This window comes from Cyprinus carpio, chromosome B22 (assembly GCF_018340385.1).
Source record: "Cyprinus carpio isolate SPL01 chromosome B22, ASM1834038v1, whole genome shotgun sequence".
NCBI lineage: Eukaryota > Metazoa > Chordata > Actinopteri > Cypriniformes > Cyprinidae > Cyprinus > Cyprinus carpio.
This window is the reverse complement of record NC_056618.1, coordinates 28,957,770-28,976,983: the sequence shown is the minus strand read 5'-3', so window position 1 is coordinate 28,976,983 and position 19,214 is coordinate 28,957,770. Positions and strand designations below refer to the sequence as shown.

The window sequence follows — 19,214 nt, the reverse complement described above, 5'->3', positions numbered from 1 at the left end:
CAGTGGTCTCAGACTTCTGGACCTCACCGCATGTGTCTAAACGTTCTGGAGGAAAAACAAACTGCAGGCCTCCTAGATAAACTTCTGATGCTACATTTTCCAATGAGGTAAACGCGAGCCTTGACAGATGTTTGCTTCAGTAAACAGTTTGTGTGTGTATTTGAAAAGTTCACATGATTAACACCATCGAGGGTCAGATGGTCATTCCGGCACTGTGTTGTTACAGCGCAATATTATGTTTCTAATAAAGCTATCAGACAATTTTTCTTGCATTTGGCGACTGATGAGTGTTAATTTCTGACCACATATTTATCTTTTTCCCTTCTTCTCTGCAGCAGAAGCTTCTCTTTGGCTGAGTCCTATAATGGACTTTGAGAGAGAAACAAGGACATTGGTAATCCTCTCTTTTTTTCATCCTTCACCTCCTTCCCTTCCTCTTCCTGTCAACCAATCCATCAGAAAACAATAACAAACTCAAGGCTGCCCATCTGTTTCTGCTACATTAAAAATGGTTTGAATCGGACAGATTTGCAAACTAAACAGATGTTTGTTCGAATCAATCTGTTCAAATCTTCTTTTTCAGATTGTCACTAAAGGAAAAAAATCATAACAAAAGGGAACTGAAGCTTTTAAAGACGGAAAAAAAAAAATGCAAAACAACATGAAAGTAGCCATAAGATTGAAGCAAAATGAATCATTATTCTGAGCCAGTCGATGAATCAATTGATCTGGTTCACAAAACCAGCTCGAATGAACTCACTGACCTAATGATCCAGACTGGGAGAGAAGATAATCAGTCATGAACAAAGTTTTAGTCTGTTTTGAACACTATCATATGTCTTCTGAAGACAACGTGAATGTGCGTAATCAATTTTTGGGTGACTAGTGACCAACTATTCCTTTAACGGCAACCATAATTGGAGAAAAGGATGACCTAATCCCAGCTGATCATGAGGAGGAGGATGGTACATCTGCGTCTAGCAGACAGCGGTGTAATGGGCTTTACCTAGACTGTGAGGTCAGGATTGCAGTAATCTAGATTGTGAGAGTGAATGCTGCTATTCTGCACACCACACACTTAAAGACATTAATCTTTATGAGGACATCCTTCATCCAATGACAGCTCAGAACGAATGCCGCCTCCATAACAATAGGACTGTCATGTAGTCATGGAAAAGGCTGCTTTTTGTCAGATGGGTTAATTTGGTTTCCTTCTCTTTTTATGTTCACACTCAGTTTGCATTTCTCAATCCAGATTCCACTTTGTCCACTGGTGAAAGTTTACTATTGTATTTAGTGATGCACAGGATGTATATCTGTACCATAAGAGTTATTGGAAAAGGTTTCTTTCTCTTTTTTTTTTTTTTTACCTGTTAGGTTAATTAGGTTTGACTCTCTTTTTGCATTCACATTCAGTTTGCATTTTAATTTAGTTATGCACAGTAAATAACAGTTACTGGAAAAAGCTTTTTTATTTAGGTTTTAAGTTAATTCAGTTTTACTCTCTTTTTATGTTCACACTCCGTTTGCATTTTTGAATCTAAATTCCACTTTGTCCATTGGTGGAAGTAACCCATTTTATTTAGGGATACAAAATATATCAGTACGAAATCAGTTATCTGAAAAAGGTTTCCTTTTTTAAACCTACATGGTTAATTCAGTTTTAATATCTTTTTTATGTTCACATTCGATCTGTATTAGATACCTAGATTGAGATTCTCTAGAATCTTTGTTCATTGGTGAAAGTTTATTATTTTCTTTTAGGGATGCACAATGTATCATAGTAATACCTTACCATAGCAATTATCATAAAAAAAATAATAATAATAACCCCCCCCCCCTTTTTAAGTCCATTGGGTTAATTTGGTTTTACTCTCTTTTTATGTTCACATTCAATTTCTCAATCCAGACTTTTTTTTTCTTTTTTCTTTATATAAATAAGTATAAATACATTGGAAATGTATTTGTAAATGCACATCTTCCCTGTTTGTACATTTTAATTACCTTTGTCATCATCTAACACTCACTTCAGGTTAATCTTTAGAAACACTAATAATTTAATAACACTGTTAAATGTAATCTTTAGAAAATCTTAAAATGAATATCCATTTTTCATAATGTACATTCATGTTTGTTATAATGCTGTGATGCATTTTATAATTTAAAATCTGTTTATTTTTATCAGCCAAAACACAAAAATAATTATCAACATATATTAATTTAATAATTTATCAATTAATTTATTTTATTTATTTTTTAAACAAACTTCTAATAGGTTGGAGTTATCCTAACCTTCTGACCATTTTGAAAAACAAGATCTGGTGTCTCTGCCAATCAGTGCTTTTAAGAAATACGTCTTCCATTAAAGACAAAGGCACCAAGTTCACCCAATCACCAATCATTTAAGCTGTAATACACCACACACAAAAAGCAATAGAAAGAAAAACGCACTACCCACCTCCCTGAAGGGTAAGAAAGTTTAAATAAGGCAAGTTTGCACTCAAACCAAAGTGATGGAAAGAATAATATGAAAGAAAGAAAAAAGACAGTGACACGTACTTGGCTCTGTGGAGCTAGGCTTGGATCTCTTGTAGGTCTTGCAGAAAACCGGGGGCTTCCTCCTCAATCTGTTGTTGTAAAATGACCCAAAGGGGTCTTTGCTCTTATTCTCTGGAGGTGAAGTGAGTAGGTCTTTTCTATCAGGCACAGAGGTGGCAACTCTTTCTCCAGAGGTCCTCAGATGCCTAGCTGGAGCTTCCTGAAGAGAGCGGCCTGAGCGGAGGCTTGGTTCATGATTGGACAGTTTAGAAACAGATTGTTCATTCAACACAATTCCGTTCTTGTTTTTGCTTGCAGTGTTCTGGAGTCAGAAGGGACGAGAACAAAGAGGTTACAGATAACACTAGCTGAGTGAGACAACACCCTGTCAAAAACTGGCAAAGGCTCAGCTCTTTAATATTAATTAAGTAACAAGATCGAACACTTCAGAAAAGCTACAAAGCAACCTTAGTATAAAGCAATTAATATTCAAGACCTAACACTAAGACATAGTCGGAATCTTACATTTTCTAAGTACAAATATCAGTATGACTAAATTAATAGGTACTACTCATATTATGGTGACTATGGATGCTCTAGGCATAGTAGTAACACTTTGCCATAGTAGGATTTGTAATATCACCACTGATGTACCTATAACGGTATGATCTAATGAATATTTATGAGCCCTACTATGGTGAAGGCTCAATTCATAAATATTAAGTAACATGAATGACAGCTCCTGGAAGGTTTTGAGGCAATGTCAGTATAACTTATTTTATATTTATGAGCCAAAACTAGGTTGTTCTATGGTGAAACTTTGTTTCATGAATATTAATTAGGAAGCATGACTGGTTGGTCAGTGTGACCTCATTTATGTTTACGAGCCAAGACATGATTCAAGGTGGTGTGATCCAACATGACCAGAGATACATAATAGTTATGACCTACAAATTTGCCATGTAGGAAGGGATTGAACTTCACTACCTCTGCACCAACATCAGTATGGCCAAATAAATGAATATGAATCCTGGTGAAACTTCTTTTTGAGAATATAAATCAGATAGCACTGCAGACTTAATTAGTATTTATGATCCAACACTTTGCTATAGTAAGATTTGTAATATCACCAATGATGTTGTTATGACCTAATGAATATTTACAAGCCCTACTATGAGGAAGGTTTGCCTCATGAATATTAATTAGGTAGCATGACCAGTTGGGCAAGACCTTATTTATATTTATGAGCCAAGACATTATTTGATTCCCTCTAGGACTGTTATAAACCAATGTCAGGTCCAATTAATATTTATTAGCCAAGACTCTGCCATAGTAGGATTTGTAAAAAAATATGATCAAATGAATATCTATCAGTCCTACTATGGTGAAGGTTTGGTTAATGAATATCAATTAAGTAACACGACCGCATGATTCCGCAAAGGTTATGAAGCAGCATAAGTGTGACAATTTCCATTTATGACATTGTACAAGTCAATATAATCCAACATGACATAATAAGACAGTCCTTTAATAAAATTCATGAGCTAAGACTTTGCCATATTTCTGTATAATGCTAAGCTTTGGCATAAATATAAATTAGGTCAATGATATTGCGTCATATCCTTCCTCGCTAAAAGCCCTACTATGGTGAACTTTGATGAACTTTGGTTTAGACCAGAAAACAATGCCAGAGTGTAATTAATATTCATGAGCTTAAACTTTACAGTAGAAAGATTCAGAATTTTTCCAATCTGAGTGGGTACTACATATTCTTGAATGTCTTTTAATGACAGGCCTGAACACCATCTCACCTTAGAATCGTCACAAACAGATCCTATTGACTTTAAACTGCGGTCTTCCTGAGAAATGTGTGCCGTGTCCTCTGAAGTGGACGACCTCTGTGCCTCTTTCACCTGAGAGTGGCTTTGTGTCCCTTCGGTTTCTTCTTCCTCCAGTTCCCCCGGATCCAGGCCTAACAAGATGGAATGTTGGAGAACTTGGTGAAATAAAAAAACAAAAGAAAACTCTAGGATTTTACAAGCAGCACAACCTTCTCCAAACAACTGTTTTTTTTTTTCCTCTTTATGCAGTCCCCAGTACATATAAAACGGTCTTATTGACCAAATATCATTCCTCCACCTTGGTGGAGGTCACATCAGCCATGAAACGGGGCTAAATCGCCCAATTCCCCAGAGACGTGGAACTAGACAGAGTATAAGAGAGAAAGCCAGCGAGAGGGAGAGCAGCAGGACCATTTTAACAGATCCATAAAGTTAAGCATTTGTTTATTTATCAGCGATCCGAAGCCAGGAAAACTCTGATGCCGTCCAATATTATGTAGAGCAGGGAGTGAAGGAGGGTCAAAGGATAGCAGACAGCTGCGAGATGTTAAACACACTGCCTGAAGCACAATGGAGGGAAAGAGCAGAGAGACAAAGCTGATCATTAAGGTACTTAGAGATGCAGAGATTTAGTAAAGTCCAAAAATAAGGGCATTTTCCCTCATTAGCTTCTTCATAATCTACAGCAGATATCTCAGCCAAAGTTTACAGTTTACATTAACTGCTTCTTTTGTTTAACGATCCAACTCATTAGAGAAAACCCAAGTCGCTTTCTGAATTATGTGAATAGTCATGCTATATTGTGTTTGTGTTTTTGGCAAGAATTAGTATGAAGTCAATTTTATTGTAAATTTATGGTGGGGTTTATTCTATAGTTTTATGTTTTCTTAAGAAAATGTGAGTGGTGTGTGTATATGTACGCAATATCCAGCTCCAAAGTTCTAAAATGGTTGTCAAGTAAAATAAGATAAAAAAAATTGTAAGGAAATATATATATATATAAAATACATGAGTATATGCAATACACACACAAACACAAATAAGGTATATATAAATAGTTAAAAAAAGTTAAATCTGGATTGAGAAATCCAGATTAAGTGTGAACACAAAAGAAGAGTGAAAATGAATTGTGACAAGTGTTAACTAAAACTATTAAAAAACCTTTATTAATTGAATTGAATGTTAACTGAAACATAATAAAAAAATTACAAACTAAACATTTCTGAAGCTATATTTCCAACTCTCTTTTAATTTAAGTACTAAAATTACTAAAACTGAAAAAACCTAAATATTTAGAAAATTTTAAATGAACTGTTTCTGTTAAACATTTCTGAAGCTATATTTCTAACTTTCTAAGTACTAAAATTACTAAAACAAAAATAATAATAATAATAATAATAATAATGACAACAACAACTAAATCTTAAAGAAAAATAATGAAAACCTGTATAACTAATAAAACTGAGAAAAAAACCCCCCCACAAAATTATTAAACTAAAATTAAAATGGAATTGCAAAATATAAAAAATAAAGCCAACTAAATCTTAATAATTTCTCAAAAAATAATTTTTTTTTATATAAAATATTATATTAATGATACTTAAATAAGACAGTACCTCTATGAATCTTGAACGAAGAGCTTTCAGACGCGCCCGTATGGTTCTCATCATGGCAGAGAAGAGTATCAGATGCTCTTTTGGGTCTCCATCTGAAACAAATAAACACAGATGTTATAAAACCCACTAGATCATACCGAAATCTCCAGCTCTAGATCACGGGCACAAACCACCATACCATGGTTCAGATTCTCACCTGTTGTTTCCTGTGAAGTCTCTCCCTGCGGTGGGTGTTTGACATTGGGCTCTGAAACCAGGCGTCTCGGACACCTTATTGGGTGTCCTGTTCCCTTGAACGGGGCTGATTTTTATCGGTTGTTTGTTCATTTTAAAACTGATCAGTCCACGTGTGGCTCCTTTGGGAATGTTATCCGAGCAGGTGCGCGTGACGCGGCCTGGTGTGCGTGAGCCCGGTGAAAGATCCCGCCGGTCACCGCTGAGAGACGGCCTGACGGGTCTGCAAGAGAGAAATGGACACAAATACAAATAAAATGTGCCATTACGCAACTGTTAATGATGTTTTGCTCTCTAAAGGTCCTTGCACACAGAGTCCAAAATTTTGCATGCGTTTTTTTGTTTTTCCGTATTTGTCATCCTTTCCTATCAAAATGCTTGCTATGGATGCGAAAACACAGAAAATCGAACCTGATCCAATTTTTTTTTATGATGGACGAAAGTTTCGAAGGCAGTGTATAAACATGATTGACATAACATGAGGTTTTATTTATTTTTTTAACGTGAAAATTTTGGACTTAACTGTGGCTCAGATCCTTGTTTACGATACAAATCTATAGATTATTTTGCCCGTATTATCATCTGCTAGGACAAACCGTCCGAAGTTAATACTTCGGGTTAGGAATTGTTTTGGTTCTGAACTTTAAGTATGAAAAATAATACATCACACGTCAAAGGTTTGGAATAATTAAGATTTGTCGATGTTTTTGATTTGTTATTGTCTCTTTTTTCCCCACCAAGGCTGCATTTATTTCATCAAAAATACAGTAAAAATAGTAATATTGTGAAATATTATTACAATTTAAAATAACTGTTTTCTAATAAAATTAATTTTAAAAATTTAATTTATTTCTGTGATTCAAAGCTGAATTTTTATAACATGTTCTTTTTTTTTTATTTTATTTATTTATTTGTGTTGAAGCACTTCCACACAAAAGTTTAAAGTAATAAAAAAATACAAGGACACATTAAAATTGATTAAAAGTGAAAGTAAAGATATACATGATGTTTCAAAGATTTATATTTCAAATAAATGCGGTTCTTTTGAATGTTATAATCATTAAAGTCATCATCATTAAATATTATAATTTTCACAAAAATATTAAGCTGCAAAAACTGCTTTCAACATTGATAATAAGAGCCCTGATTAATCATTTAGCACCAATAATAACTGAGCCAGCATATTAAAATAATTCCTGAAGGATCATGTGACACTTAATACTTCATTAATTATTAATAAAATTCACCATACAATCACAGGAATAAATTACATCTTAAAATATATTACAATCGAAAACACTTATTTTAAATTGTAATAATATTTCACACTATTACCATTTTTACTGAATTTATAATCAAATAAATGCAGCCTTGGAGAGCATAGACATAGAATTATAAAAATCATAATCACTAGTGTAACACTGAATCTCGTCTTAACAAACACAGCTTACAAAGTGAATAAACAGCTCCATCTAGTGACACTTTCCAAACTGTCAACGCATAGGACGCATGGTATACTGAAGTCTTACCTCACAGATTCACTCCTCGGAGCGTCTTTTGGCAGCACATTTCCATTAGAACTGCATTTATGAAGCGTTCTTCCATTAAGAGTGGCTGAACCCCACTGCCTCTGTGAGACAAGAAATATGTGAACAAAAACATAAACAGACTGAAATGAGACTGTAGATGGACAACACATTTGTATTGGCTGATTCTATGGACATTAGTGTGGATGAAGGCATTATTACCGTGTGTGAGTTGCTGTCCTGCAGTCGAGACAGTGGAGACTGCATGTCAAGACATGAATCTGACGGCTGCTTCTTTTTGGGGATTCTGAACGGGACTGCCATCTACAACAAATACAATAACTGTTAGGATATTTATCAAATTATAACGGATTTGTAAATCATTTCACTTTTACAAACCCCAAGAAGCCATGGTTTACAGTGAATTTATAACAGCACATAGTGAATTGTATTTACAACATTTCTAATTAATTTGACATAAAAAAATATAAAATAAAAAAATAAATGAACAGAATATTCCACTAAAATTCAGAAATAATAACTTTTACCGTTACCTGCAAAACATACATGTACTTGAGATGCAAAATAAATATATGAAGTGTCTTGTCAAAATAAAGTGAGTTTATGCTTACAACAACAACAAATATGTCAATGAGTTCAGAAATAAAAATTAAATTAAGAAATTATAAAAATTCAAAACACCAATGACAGATATTTGCTTGTGTTTTAAGCAAAAACTCACCTCATTTTGGTCAATTTCTCAGAAAACAAGACTTCTTATCTCTATTCTCAAGTAAATGTATCTTATATATATATATATATATATAAAGAAATACACAAATATAATCTTCACACACTTCTTTGCAGTTTGATCTTTAAAAGGACAGTTTTCTAACAAAATAATACTACTAATAATACTAACAATACTAAGAAAAGGAATAAGATTGATTGTGATACTGCCAGCCTAGATACTTTACGTCCATAATTTGTTTTTATAAACCAATTTCATATGCAAAATGTAAATCTTTCCGAGCAACTTTCCAAGCTTGGGGATCTTTCAGGCTTCCATCTTTATTATTAGTGCACATTTAATGTAGAAATTAGACTCGTTTACTGCACTGTAAGTGAACAGCAGTGACAAAAGCTGTGCAATATTTCAGAATAATCCAGTAACTTCAAACGTCATCAAACACCTCATCACGTAAGGTTGCTATTTTTGTAAGACTGTTTAAAAAAATAAAAATGATATGCCCATCTTACAATCGAAACTGCGAAGATCTCGCTGTTCAAACACACAGTACATCAAACACCATGCACGAGCTAAACTCTTATATATTAGACATAATAATCACAGTAAAGGCGTCTAGAAGCTCTAGAGCTCGTGGATGTGATTACTGTCGATCAGTTTAAACACGTAGCATTGGCTGCTGCACTCCAGGGCCATTAATATTAGACATCTGAGCTGATATTAGCTTCACAAACGCCATACTTACAGCACACAGCTGTCTGAGACTCGCTCTATAAATATCAGGCATGGGCTATGAACGGGTGAAGGCACTGCTAAATTATTCTGGTCAGCAGAATAGCAATAAGTGCACTAAGAAGTGGACATCCCTTCTTCTGTTTACGTGCGACGTTCTTCCCAATTCTTCTTCTTCTTCTGCAGTTCTTGGGTTGGCGGGTAAATAATCTGAATCGCTACAGCGCCAGCTGGTGTACACTCTGAGAAATATATATATACGTATTTACAATGCCCCACCTTCTAGACATTTTTGGCATGAGGAGGCATATCAGCCACGTTAAAAAAAAAATCAAAACAAATAATTATAATTTAATTTAGATTAATTTAAATTTAAGATTAAATTTTAAATTTGAAATGGCTTAATAGTAGATTTATAGTTGACTAAAAACAGACTAAAAAACAAACAAACATTGTTATATGAAATAAAGTGAACGTCATCTCAAATAAAATGAAATATTTTTAAATGATTTTATCTAGCTGCCAAGACAGCATTTCTCTTTAGAATGTAGTTTAACTTCATGTAGGCCAACTTAAACAGCTAAAATTTAAACTGAAATAAAAATTATAGACAAAATAACTATATCGGCATTAAATAAAATAAATAAATAAATAAATATATAAAATAAAACTTTAAGTAAAATTAAAGAGGAAAATATAAAAATAGACCCACCTCAAAATGATGGGCCTAATAAAAACAGTCGGACAAAAAGCAGCATTGACTGATGTTTCATAGGCCCATATTAATTATAATATTTTGACTAAATTAGCACCTTGGCGCATATCTTTCATAGTGGAAATGGCTCAGTGGCTTTAGATCTTGTTTTCGTTTTTGCAGAGTAGATCTTTATTATTTATTTATCAGATGAAGGTATAAATACGTGTCGTGTAAAATAAATAATGATATCTATATAAATAATACAGTATACTTTTTTGTATATAACCATAGACGAGTTTGGATAGTTTGTGTTGCATAAGCGAGTTTTATTAGGCTATCTATAATTTAAAGACCTTTGAGTAAACAACTAGGATCTGCGCAATGTGCGCATGCGCAGTTAAGGGTTTATCTTAGCTGCACATATAGAGATTATAACGAACACGCTTTACTTATATATTTCAGCTAAAATGTCAGCATATTTTTTCCAATAACTATCCGGTTACATTATTATAAATTTGTACATCATGCTCAAACGGTACGTTGTGCTGAAATCGTCGTGGTCTAGCAGTAGTCAAATATATTCACTGAACTTGAGGACAAAGACGCGTCGGCCGTGTTAAGATTAGCTAGAGGCTTGTGCTAGCCAAGCGTCAGTCTCTAACGTTATATATCAGTAAATATAGATACTATTACAATGATAACGTCTCCTAAATATTACCAGGAACAGAGAAATGTATGTTAATTTCCAGTGCATACGTTTAAAATATATCCGTCTGGTGGCGCCGTTATTTCACATAACTAGCTGGCCTGGCTAGTTCAAAATAAACAAAACTCGAATTCATGAAAATGCATTTAAGTAAATCAAGTGTTACTGCGTATATTAATGTCTATATACTATAACCTGTGTTATATGACGAACTGATATAGTTTATGTGTTTGTATTAATATCTGACGCCAGTTAATTATAGTTGAGTCCATAATATATATATATATATATATATATATATATATATATATATATATATATATATATATATATAGGATTTAACAAAACCTCTTTTGCATGTTCACACTTCTACAAAGGCCTCTTGTCAATATATACTTCACTGCTGTAGGTTGCATCACCCACTTTTGTCATCAAAAATGAGGTTTTGTTGACCTCTGAGTCGCTGCAGTACCTGTTGTTGAAGTCTGTCAGTCCCCTCAGGAAAAGCTATTTTTAAGAAACCGTGACTAGTATCCTGAGGCATATCTTTGATATTGGCAATAGAAGTTTATCACCGTTCATTATGTCTGTGTGATGTTTTTTTGTGTGTGTTTTTTAGCAGTGTGTTGCTCATCTGTTTCTTTATACTACTTCTGAATGAAGGTAAGCGCATAACATAAATATGAAAATCGAATTTAAAGTCAATATCTACTCTTTCACATGTTCCTGGTGTGTCTTTGCTTTTGTTTCAGCATCTGCGCAGGAAGTAGTTCAGGGTTTTATTGGAGGTGCTGCAGTTTTGCCGTGCCATCCTGGGAACAGAAAACTTGTAGTCATCACTGCACACTGGAGATATGACGACAGGAAGAATGTTTACGATATACTAAATGGCCAAGGGATGACTACGGAGCAGGACCCAGAGTACAAGGGCAGAACTGTAACGTTCCCTGCAGAGTATTCGAAAGGAAACTTCTCCCTCAAGCTTGGGAATCTTCAGAAAAGTGATGAAGGGTCGTACTGCTGCTTCATCCCTGAGTTTAATCTCAATGAATGCGTAAATCTTCAAGTCAAAGGTGTGGTGAAATGGTTGCTATAATTTGCTCCTAAAAATCTATGAATAGTGTCAGTGTGGTGAAGTGAAGTAAGTGTGTATTTTTTTTTTCCCCCCAAATTTTAAAATATTTTCTTTTATCTCAGTTTAATGTTCAAAGGCAACTGCACAGTAAGCTTTTCATAGGTTGACCCACTAAATGTAAAGACTGGTGCTTAGGGGTGTGCGATATATATCGTCTGCGATAATATCGTAATTGTTGTTTTAACGATGTGCGATTTGACATTATCGAGTATTTTGCAAAGATCTTTCAAAACACCCTTACAGAGTGCACACATGTATTACATGAAGCACATATAAAATTTTATCTCACACTACAATAAAAAATATAAATAAACACATATAATCAACAAAAATTCAAGACATGGGGACAGAACACGTAAATATTTATATAATTGCATATAGTTAATCAATTTAACACAGAGAGTGACACTTTTTTCTCCAAAAATGACCATGATTAAAAATTTAATATAGATTTTTTTTACAACAGTTCAAAAAACAATAAGTTAATTAATAGACTTACGTTTTAGACACCATATTTTCTGTTTTTGCTCTATTTCGCCAACAAAAATAATTCTAAACACAGCCACAATGCTGTTTTGCATCTCTGATCAACATGATGCTGTTTCGTTCCTGAATGAATCAAACGTTTAAATGATTCGGTTCAATCGAAATGACTCACTTATTAACAGTGACTTGTTGCCACCTACTGGTGGTTTTAATTTTGCATTTAAAGTTTACGATACCAGCACAATAACACACTCAGCAAAATATCGTCTAATTATTGTTATCAATAAAATCCCAGAAAATATAGAGATAAAATTTTAAGTCAATATTGCACACCCCTTCTAGTGCTTCGGTGATGGCGAGGCTACCTGTAATAAGCCGTTTAGTGAAGAAGTGTACTGTGATGGAGAAATTCAAAACAGCAAGTTCTGAAAGAGACCTAAAAATAAAACGAAATTAAACTCAAAACACAACAAACCTCTATAATAATTTGACAAATAAAATAAGAAATTCTGAAACAAAACAAAAAATCGAAAAAAAATCAAATCAAATAAAAATTACTAATAATAATAATGAAAAAAAAAAACTGTCTGACAAACAAACAGATTATGAAACCAAATAGCAAATCTGGCAAAATTAAAAAAAAAAAACAGCCTAAAAAACAAAATAACACATACGTATTTGAGCAAAATATTCAATTCTACTAAAACAAAATTAATATTAATATAAAATAACCAGAGATGTGTTTCCCAAAAGCATCGTTAGCTATATGGCGGTTAGTTTCATTGAACTCTATTGGTTACGATGGAACTTGCGACCATAGTTGCTTTTGGGAAACAATATTAATGCTAAAACAAAATAAGCAGTCCGACATGAAAAATCAAAATACAAATCAAAAAAATAAATAAAATCAAAAAACAAATCAACAAAAATTAATAAAAAAACAAAAAAACAAAATAAGCAGATCTGAAAAACAAAATAACAGATTATGAAGAAACATAAATCTGGCAAACGAAGTAGCATGTTTCACAAACAAAATAATTCCCGTAACAGTAACCAATCAAAACTAAATCCAAAATCCAAATGTGAAATCAGTAAGTAACAGTTGTTTAGGTGGAAGACAGAAGGAATGGAGCGGTTTGAGTGTTTGGGAAACCTGTTTGGAAACAAGTAATTATTCTTGCACTTTCCTTTGATTTCATTTGTGGCACAGAAATACACACTTCACCTGTAGGGTTTGAGTGCATTTCCTGATGATTTTCCACACTGTAAAGTGCAGTAAGTGTGTGCTAGCCCACATGCTACTCTTTTTCATTCATCTTTCATTATTTTTATGTTGTAGAGAAACCAAGTGGAATCCAAAAGCCAGGTTCTAATGGTGGAGTTGAAACCACAGCATGGAGGATTGTACCTCTGTTAATTCCTCTCTTCTCTACATTATTACTATTTTCAGTGCTGACCACACAAATTACTAACTACACTAATTGTAACTACACTAATTATAACTACCTATAATGTCATTTAAACTCAGTGAGACTTGAATTATTGCATTATTACTATTTTCTGTTCTGTACTTAATGAACCAGAGTAGGAACCACAGAATTACATTGCATCTAATTTTCCACTGCATTATGTCTAGCATCTAGATATAATTGTGGCAAACATTTGGAAACACACACACACACACATTACATGTCACATATCACATATCAGGCCTGTTATAATCAGGGTAGATGCCATAAGCACAATCTGTTCATTGGACTCTATTAAAGAGGATTCAGACTTCAGATTCAATCATTCAACATGGCAAATATGTCTTTCCAAAACATTTTCAGTGGCTAAAACCAATAAATTACATTAATTAAGACACAACCTCTTTTCTATTCACATTAAACAAATAAAATAAAAAATGACATCTGCCCTGACACGCTCCCTAACTTGCTATTTATTTATTTTTCAGGAATCCTGAAGGTTTGATGAAATGTGACTTGAATGTGTTGAATTGTTTACTAATCTACTGTTTTTAGTTGTAAATACCTTCAGGCAGATCAGTTGCACTAAAGTGCATGCACTAGCTTTATTTATTTGTGTGTTTATTTAATTTAAATAGTTGCATTTAAATGTAATTTAATTTCATATTTAAGTTCATTGATTGTATTTAATTTATATTAATATATGTGAGGTGTTGAACTGATTTAACATTTCATTTTTTAACACTACTTTTGTTTTGACTTGTTGTGTAACAGTGCTGTACTGCCTAGTACAAATACATTTTTGTTTTTGGAAACATCTGCTTGTTGTTTTGATTAAATGAGATGAGTAAAGGTAAATTATGCACTAAAAATAGATAATGAGTGATATTTTGATTTTAAAGTTTCAGTACTATGTGTTCATACTGTGTGTGTATGTATATGTATATATATGTGTATATATAAATATATATATATTATTGTTTTTTACAGTGTCAGAGAACTATGATGTCATATATTTCTGGCCATGCATTACACAACAAATTTTAAAGTGTCTGTCAACACTGAAGTGAAAATTTCACTGGAGATAATGATAGTCAATCATAAGTCACACTTCATTTTAAGGTCCAGTTCTCGCTATTACCAAACCACTGAACATGACCTTTGCCCCAATAAACTCCTAAATTTGCTGTTTATTAATAATTAGTAAAGTAGTTGTTAAGTTTAGGTGTTGGGTAGGATTAGGGATGTGGCAGAATGTGTGCTTTATAAGCACTAATAAACAGCCAAAATGTTATTAATAGGCATGCTGATAAGCAACTAGTTAATAATAAGAATTGGTTCCTATACTGAAGCAGTGGTGTTCAATCCTTGTCCTGGGGACCCACCACTCTGCACCTTTTGTGTGTCTCCCTTATTTAACACACCTGATTCAGATCATCAGCTCTTTAGGAGAGAGATCCATGTACTGAACTCAGTTAATCAAGTAATTTCTGTGTCTGAACTTAAACAATTATATATCCTTCAGTTAACAAAGTCACATATGTTTGGATCAGTCAGTGGTGGGCAATTGTGCTGATTTTTCATAATCAAATTAATCACAGTATTTTTCTACTTAATTGCAACACCAATACAGCAAACAAAACCAATGCAAACTGCAAAACCAATAAAATTACACTTTGACAGATATATTTAGCTTTTTATTAACATGGTTGACATTACAGTGCTAACAGCAAACATACTGACATCCAATTACAAACACTGAATGCAAAATTGGGCCATGATTGGCATGATTGAAATTAATTAATTTAATTCAAGTGCTTTGTGAACAGTGGTCACACAAGTTTTTAACTGAAAGTTAATTTTACAGTTGTACAAATAAATTAATTAATACAGGAGACAAATATTACACACAATATATATATATACTATACACACACACACACACACACACACACACATATTTTTTACCTGAAAATTGTGATGAAATGAGTGGGTCGTTTTGTGCTGTTTTAAGTTGTTTTAGTAAATTTAGATTTAGTTTTTACAAACTGGAGGAAATGGATGGACTCATTACAGTGAGTACACTGGGTTGATTTAGTCAATTTAGATTTAGTTTTCACAAATGTGTTGTTTGGATAGGGATTGTGAAAAATAGTTGTTGTTTTTTTCCTAAAATGGATTCAAGGACAATTGTTGTAACAATTTGTTTAGTTTTCATGATTTTAGATACTCTTAGATACTTTTATTTTGATGTTCATGTATGTTAAAAGTCTCTTTTAGGTAACTTGTGTATATGCAGCTATTATGTTTAATTTGTCATTGCATGTGATGGTTTATATTTCCTGACCATTTTAATCATCTAGTAAAGTCAAGTTTCCTAATATTATACTGTGCTTGGGTTCTTCATGTCTGAAATGTTCAGGTTGAAATATCAAAGAATTATGGTGTTTTGTTGTTGTTGTTTTTTTTTTTCAGTTTGAAAAATGTACTGAAGTACTGTAACGGAGTAAAAATACTTCCGACACTGTGTCTGACTGATTGTCAGTAACAGAAGAAAACAAACAATCTGTTGCTGACGTGGTGAAAGGTGGTGCAATTATCAGGGACCAGGGACCCCCCAATACACTAGTACCTGAATACCATCCTTGCTACACAAAAAGTGACTGCTACAAACATTAAATTCAGTATGCCAGCTAAGAAAAATCGGACTAAAAAAAAGACAATTGATTGTAGTTCTCCATCAATCTTTAGTCTTCCGTGGTTGCCTCTTCCTCCTGCTCTATCTGTTACAAAACAACAAAGACAAAGTTAGTAACATCAGTTTGATCAATCACTAACAATTCTGTCAGTGAAACTCAGATTATACACACCTTCAACATGAAGCTCTGTGATGGTGTGATTCTGAGATGGTCCTGTGATGTAACAGTTGTACTTCCTTGCATCGTTTTTTTGAAGACCGTTGAGTTTAAAGGTGAAGTTACCCTTCTTATACTCGTCTGGGAATGTTTCGACTCTGTCCTTGTACTTTGGATCTTGATCTTTACATGTACTGTTGCCTCCAGTGATGTCACACACTGTCTTGCCTTCATCGTCTCTCAAGTGTACACTGAATTCTTCTGTTTTGCCTTGAATCTCACTTTCAGGGATCGAACAAGAGAAGATAGCTGAGTCTCCAACAAAACCCTCAACTTTTACCCTCACAGGATCAGAGAAAACACCTAAAAACAGCAAACACACACCGTTCATCTTTCTGCATGTGACAAGTTTCATTTAAAATATTTAAAATCTCACCTGAGATATACAGCAGAAACACAGAAATGATGATGATGATGCACCAACTTTATAAATATAAAAAAAAAAAACATTTACAGTTTGTGAGTTTTACAACGTGGGACCCCAATATTCACACTTGTTGCAAAGGAACTGGATCTACTCTCTAGTGGACACTGAATCATGTTCTTCCTGTCATTAAAGAAAGTCTATCACTCGTCTGTAATTAGTTTGAATAAAACATATACCAACGTGGGACCCAAAATGAGCTTTTTACTCAAAAGGTCCAGAAATAATAAAAAAATGACTTATTTTATTAATTATTATTATTAATAACAGTATAAACTAGGAAAAACAGCAAAAATGTGATCCACACACCTAATTAGTCCATTCTCTCTTTGACCTGCTGCACTGTAAAGCTCGACCGAAATACATTCAAGCCTTCTAACCAATCAGTTTTCGAAAAACTCATCTGTTTACTGATGACAATCAGAATATTCATATATTTATCTGTAATGAATGTAATGCATGCTACCTAATAGACAATAAATGATATTTTACAAACAATCTAGCTGTTAGCTTCATGCTACACTAACGATAGCGCATGGCGTTGATGATCTCAATCTTTTGTCTCAAACATACCTTTGTCTCATGGTATTTAGTTTTTTTTTTTTCTTCAGATGAAGCACTCAAATGTAAACGTGGCAGTTCAAACAACTTCAACAATGAAAACTATTTCTTAATGGCAGCTCACGGTGACTAAGTTACCAAAAAATGGCTGCTGAGTCAAAATGGCATCCGTATGAATGAAGCCGGATGCTCAAGCTCAAGCGTACGGATGTGACGTTTTACAGCAATCTACAGACGTAATTATCATTTAGTATTTCCAAAAAGGCATTTGAGATAACACATACAGAAACTGTCTGTTGTTTTTTTTTTATACTACTCAAAAATAATTGTATGCTATTTTATTTAATTACTATACAATATTGCTAATCAAACGTTACAAACAAGGCAGAATAACCTGTCAATATCACAGAATCCACACACCAGTTTTCAGACTGAACAAATGAAATACAGTACAACTAATGTTTACACACCTTTGATGAAGATGAAACGCATCCTTCTTGATCCTTCAGTTGATTTTGAAAGACAAATGTTGTTTGTTTTATGGTTCATTCAAGTTTAATTTGTAATCAGGTTCATGTAGTCCTTTACCTCACTGTAAATCTTGCCTTGCATTACCACATTTTTTGTTTTTGAAGAAAGCATCATATGACTTCCATTTTTAAGATTCCATCATGGGAGTGTTCAGTCTTGTTCTTTAAGTTCCTCATAGTGATCATAAAACAACGAATAAAAAAAAAAAATAAAAAATATTTTTACACATAACTTATAATACAAATTGTTTATTTATTTTATAGTTTATATTTGCCTTCAAAATGAAAACAACCATCATAAACACAAATAACATCGAAATATTTCACTGTTTAATATGGTAAATAACTTGCTGCTCTCTGCCCACTAAACAAAATAACAACTCTGAAAACAACTGTGAGATTTATAGCTTACCTTGAAGTATTTCACTGTTTTAGTGTCCTGCTGCTTTCTCTCTCATGTGTTCCTGTCAGAGTTTTGACAGACTGTTCAGCTGATGAGGAAACACAAAGAATTGATCTTGTTTTTGGGAGGATCAGAATCCACCTGCGACATTCCAAGCCACCATTCTACATACAGTACAAGATATACTATACCTGGTTTTTAAATGCCAGTTTATTGGAAAAATATATATATATAAATTAAAAAAACAAAAACTATAATCCAAGAATAAGGCAGAAAAAAAAAAAAAAAAACGGCTACCCCTGATGGAAAGATCTATATATATATATATATATATATATATATATATATATATATATATATATAAATATGTATATACTTTTTTTTTTTTATTATTATTATTATTATTATTATTATTATTATTTTTATTTCAAATTTTTAGTGTCAGAGAACTATGATGTCATATATTTCTGGCCATGCATTACACAACAAATTTTAAAGTGTCTGTCACCACCGAAGTGAATATTTCACTGGAGATAATGATAGTCAATCATAAGTCACACTTCATTTTAAGGTCCAGTTCTCGCTATTACCAAACCACTGAACATGACCTTTGCCCCAATAAACTCCTAATTTGCTGTTTATTAATAATTAGT

At 33.2% G+C, this 19,214-nt stretch overlaps 3 protein-coding genes across 5 annotated transcripts in view; 1 reads left to right on the top strand and 2 right to left on the bottom strand.

The window, feature by feature from the left end:
- Positions 1 to 9,445, bottom strand: part of senp7b (SUMO specific peptidase 7b) — a 38,228-nt gene extending 28,783 nt beyond the window's left edge. For both annotated transcript variants that reach the window (XM_042748748.1, XM_042748746.1), the window contains exons 1-7: positions 9,249 to 9,445; positions 7,978 to 8,079; positions 7,759 to 7,859; positions 6,192 to 6,452; positions 5,996 to 6,087; positions 4,350 to 4,510; positions 2,560 to 2,860 (exon numbers count right to left, since the gene is read on the bottom strand). In XM_042748748.1, the coding sequence (XP_042604682.1) occupies positions 2,560 to 2,860; positions 4,350 to 4,510; positions 5,996 to 6,087; positions 6,192 to 6,452; positions 7,759 to 7,859; positions 7,978 to 8,079; positions 9,249 to 9,290 (1,060 nt within the window). In that variant the 5' untranslated portion in view covers positions 9,291 to 9,445. The remainder of the gene's footprint in view (positions 1 to 2,559; positions 2,861 to 4,349; positions 4,511 to 5,995; positions 6,088 to 6,191; positions 6,453 to 7,758; positions 7,860 to 7,977; positions 8,080 to 9,248) is intronic.
- Positions 9,446 to 10,329: 884 nt separating this feature from the next.
- On the top strand, positions 10,330 to 13,771 carry LOC109063794 (myelin-oligodendrocyte glycoprotein-like). Its single transcript, XM_019080812.2, has 4 exons — positions 10,330 to 10,467; positions 11,261 to 11,301; positions 11,391 to 11,711; positions 13,599 to 13,771. The coding sequence occupies exons 1-4, from the start codon at positions 10,457 to 10,459 to the stop codon at positions 13,769 to 13,771; spliced, it is 546 nt and encodes a 181-aa protein (XP_018936357.2). The 5' UTR covers positions 10,330 to 10,456.
- Positions 13,772 to 15,803: 2,032 nt separating this feature from the next.
- LOC109057212 (ICOS ligand-like) lies at positions 15,804 to 18,220 on the bottom strand. 2 transcript variants are annotated; one of them, XR_006158083.1, is made up of 4 exons: positions 18,099 to 18,220; positions 17,020 to 17,066; positions 16,599 to 16,946; positions 15,804 to 16,511 (listed from the first exon to the last, which is right to left on the bottom strand). XR_006158083.1 is itself a non-coding variant. In XM_042749869.1 (2 exons), exons 1-2 carry the CDS (start codon positions 16,972 to 16,974, stop codon positions 16,354 to 16,356), a joined length of 534 nt encoding a protein of 177 aa, XP_042605803.1. In that variant the 5' UTR covers positions 16,975 to 16,997; the 3' UTR covers positions 15,804 to 16,353. The 2 variants fall into 2 exon arrangements, 1 of the variants encoding a protein (XP_042605803.1); XM_042749869.1 differs by lacking the exons at positions 17,020 to 17,066; positions 18,099 to 18,220 and having other exon boundaries at positions 16,599 to 16,997.
- Positions 18,221 to 19,214: the final 994 nt, after the last annotated feature.

Coding starts and splice junctions, on each gene's coding strand:
- LOC109063794 (XM_019080812.2), top strand. Junction 11,302..11,390: donor TATACTACTTCTGAATGAAG/GTAAGCGCATAA, acceptor CTTTTGTTTCAG/CATCTGCGCAGGAAGTAGTT. Junction 11,712..13,598: donor CGTAAATCTTCAAGTCAAAG/GTGTGGTGAAAT, acceptor TTTATGTTGTAG/AGAAACCAAGTGGAATCCAA.
- LOC109057212 (XM_042749869.1), bottom strand. CDS start 16,974: ATGAACGGTGTGTGTTTGCTGTTTTTAGGTGTTTTCTCTGATCCTGTG. Junction 16,512..16,598: donor CACAGAGCTTCATGTTGAAG/GTGTGTATAATC, acceptor GTTTTGTAACAG/ATAGAGCAGGAGGAAGAGGC.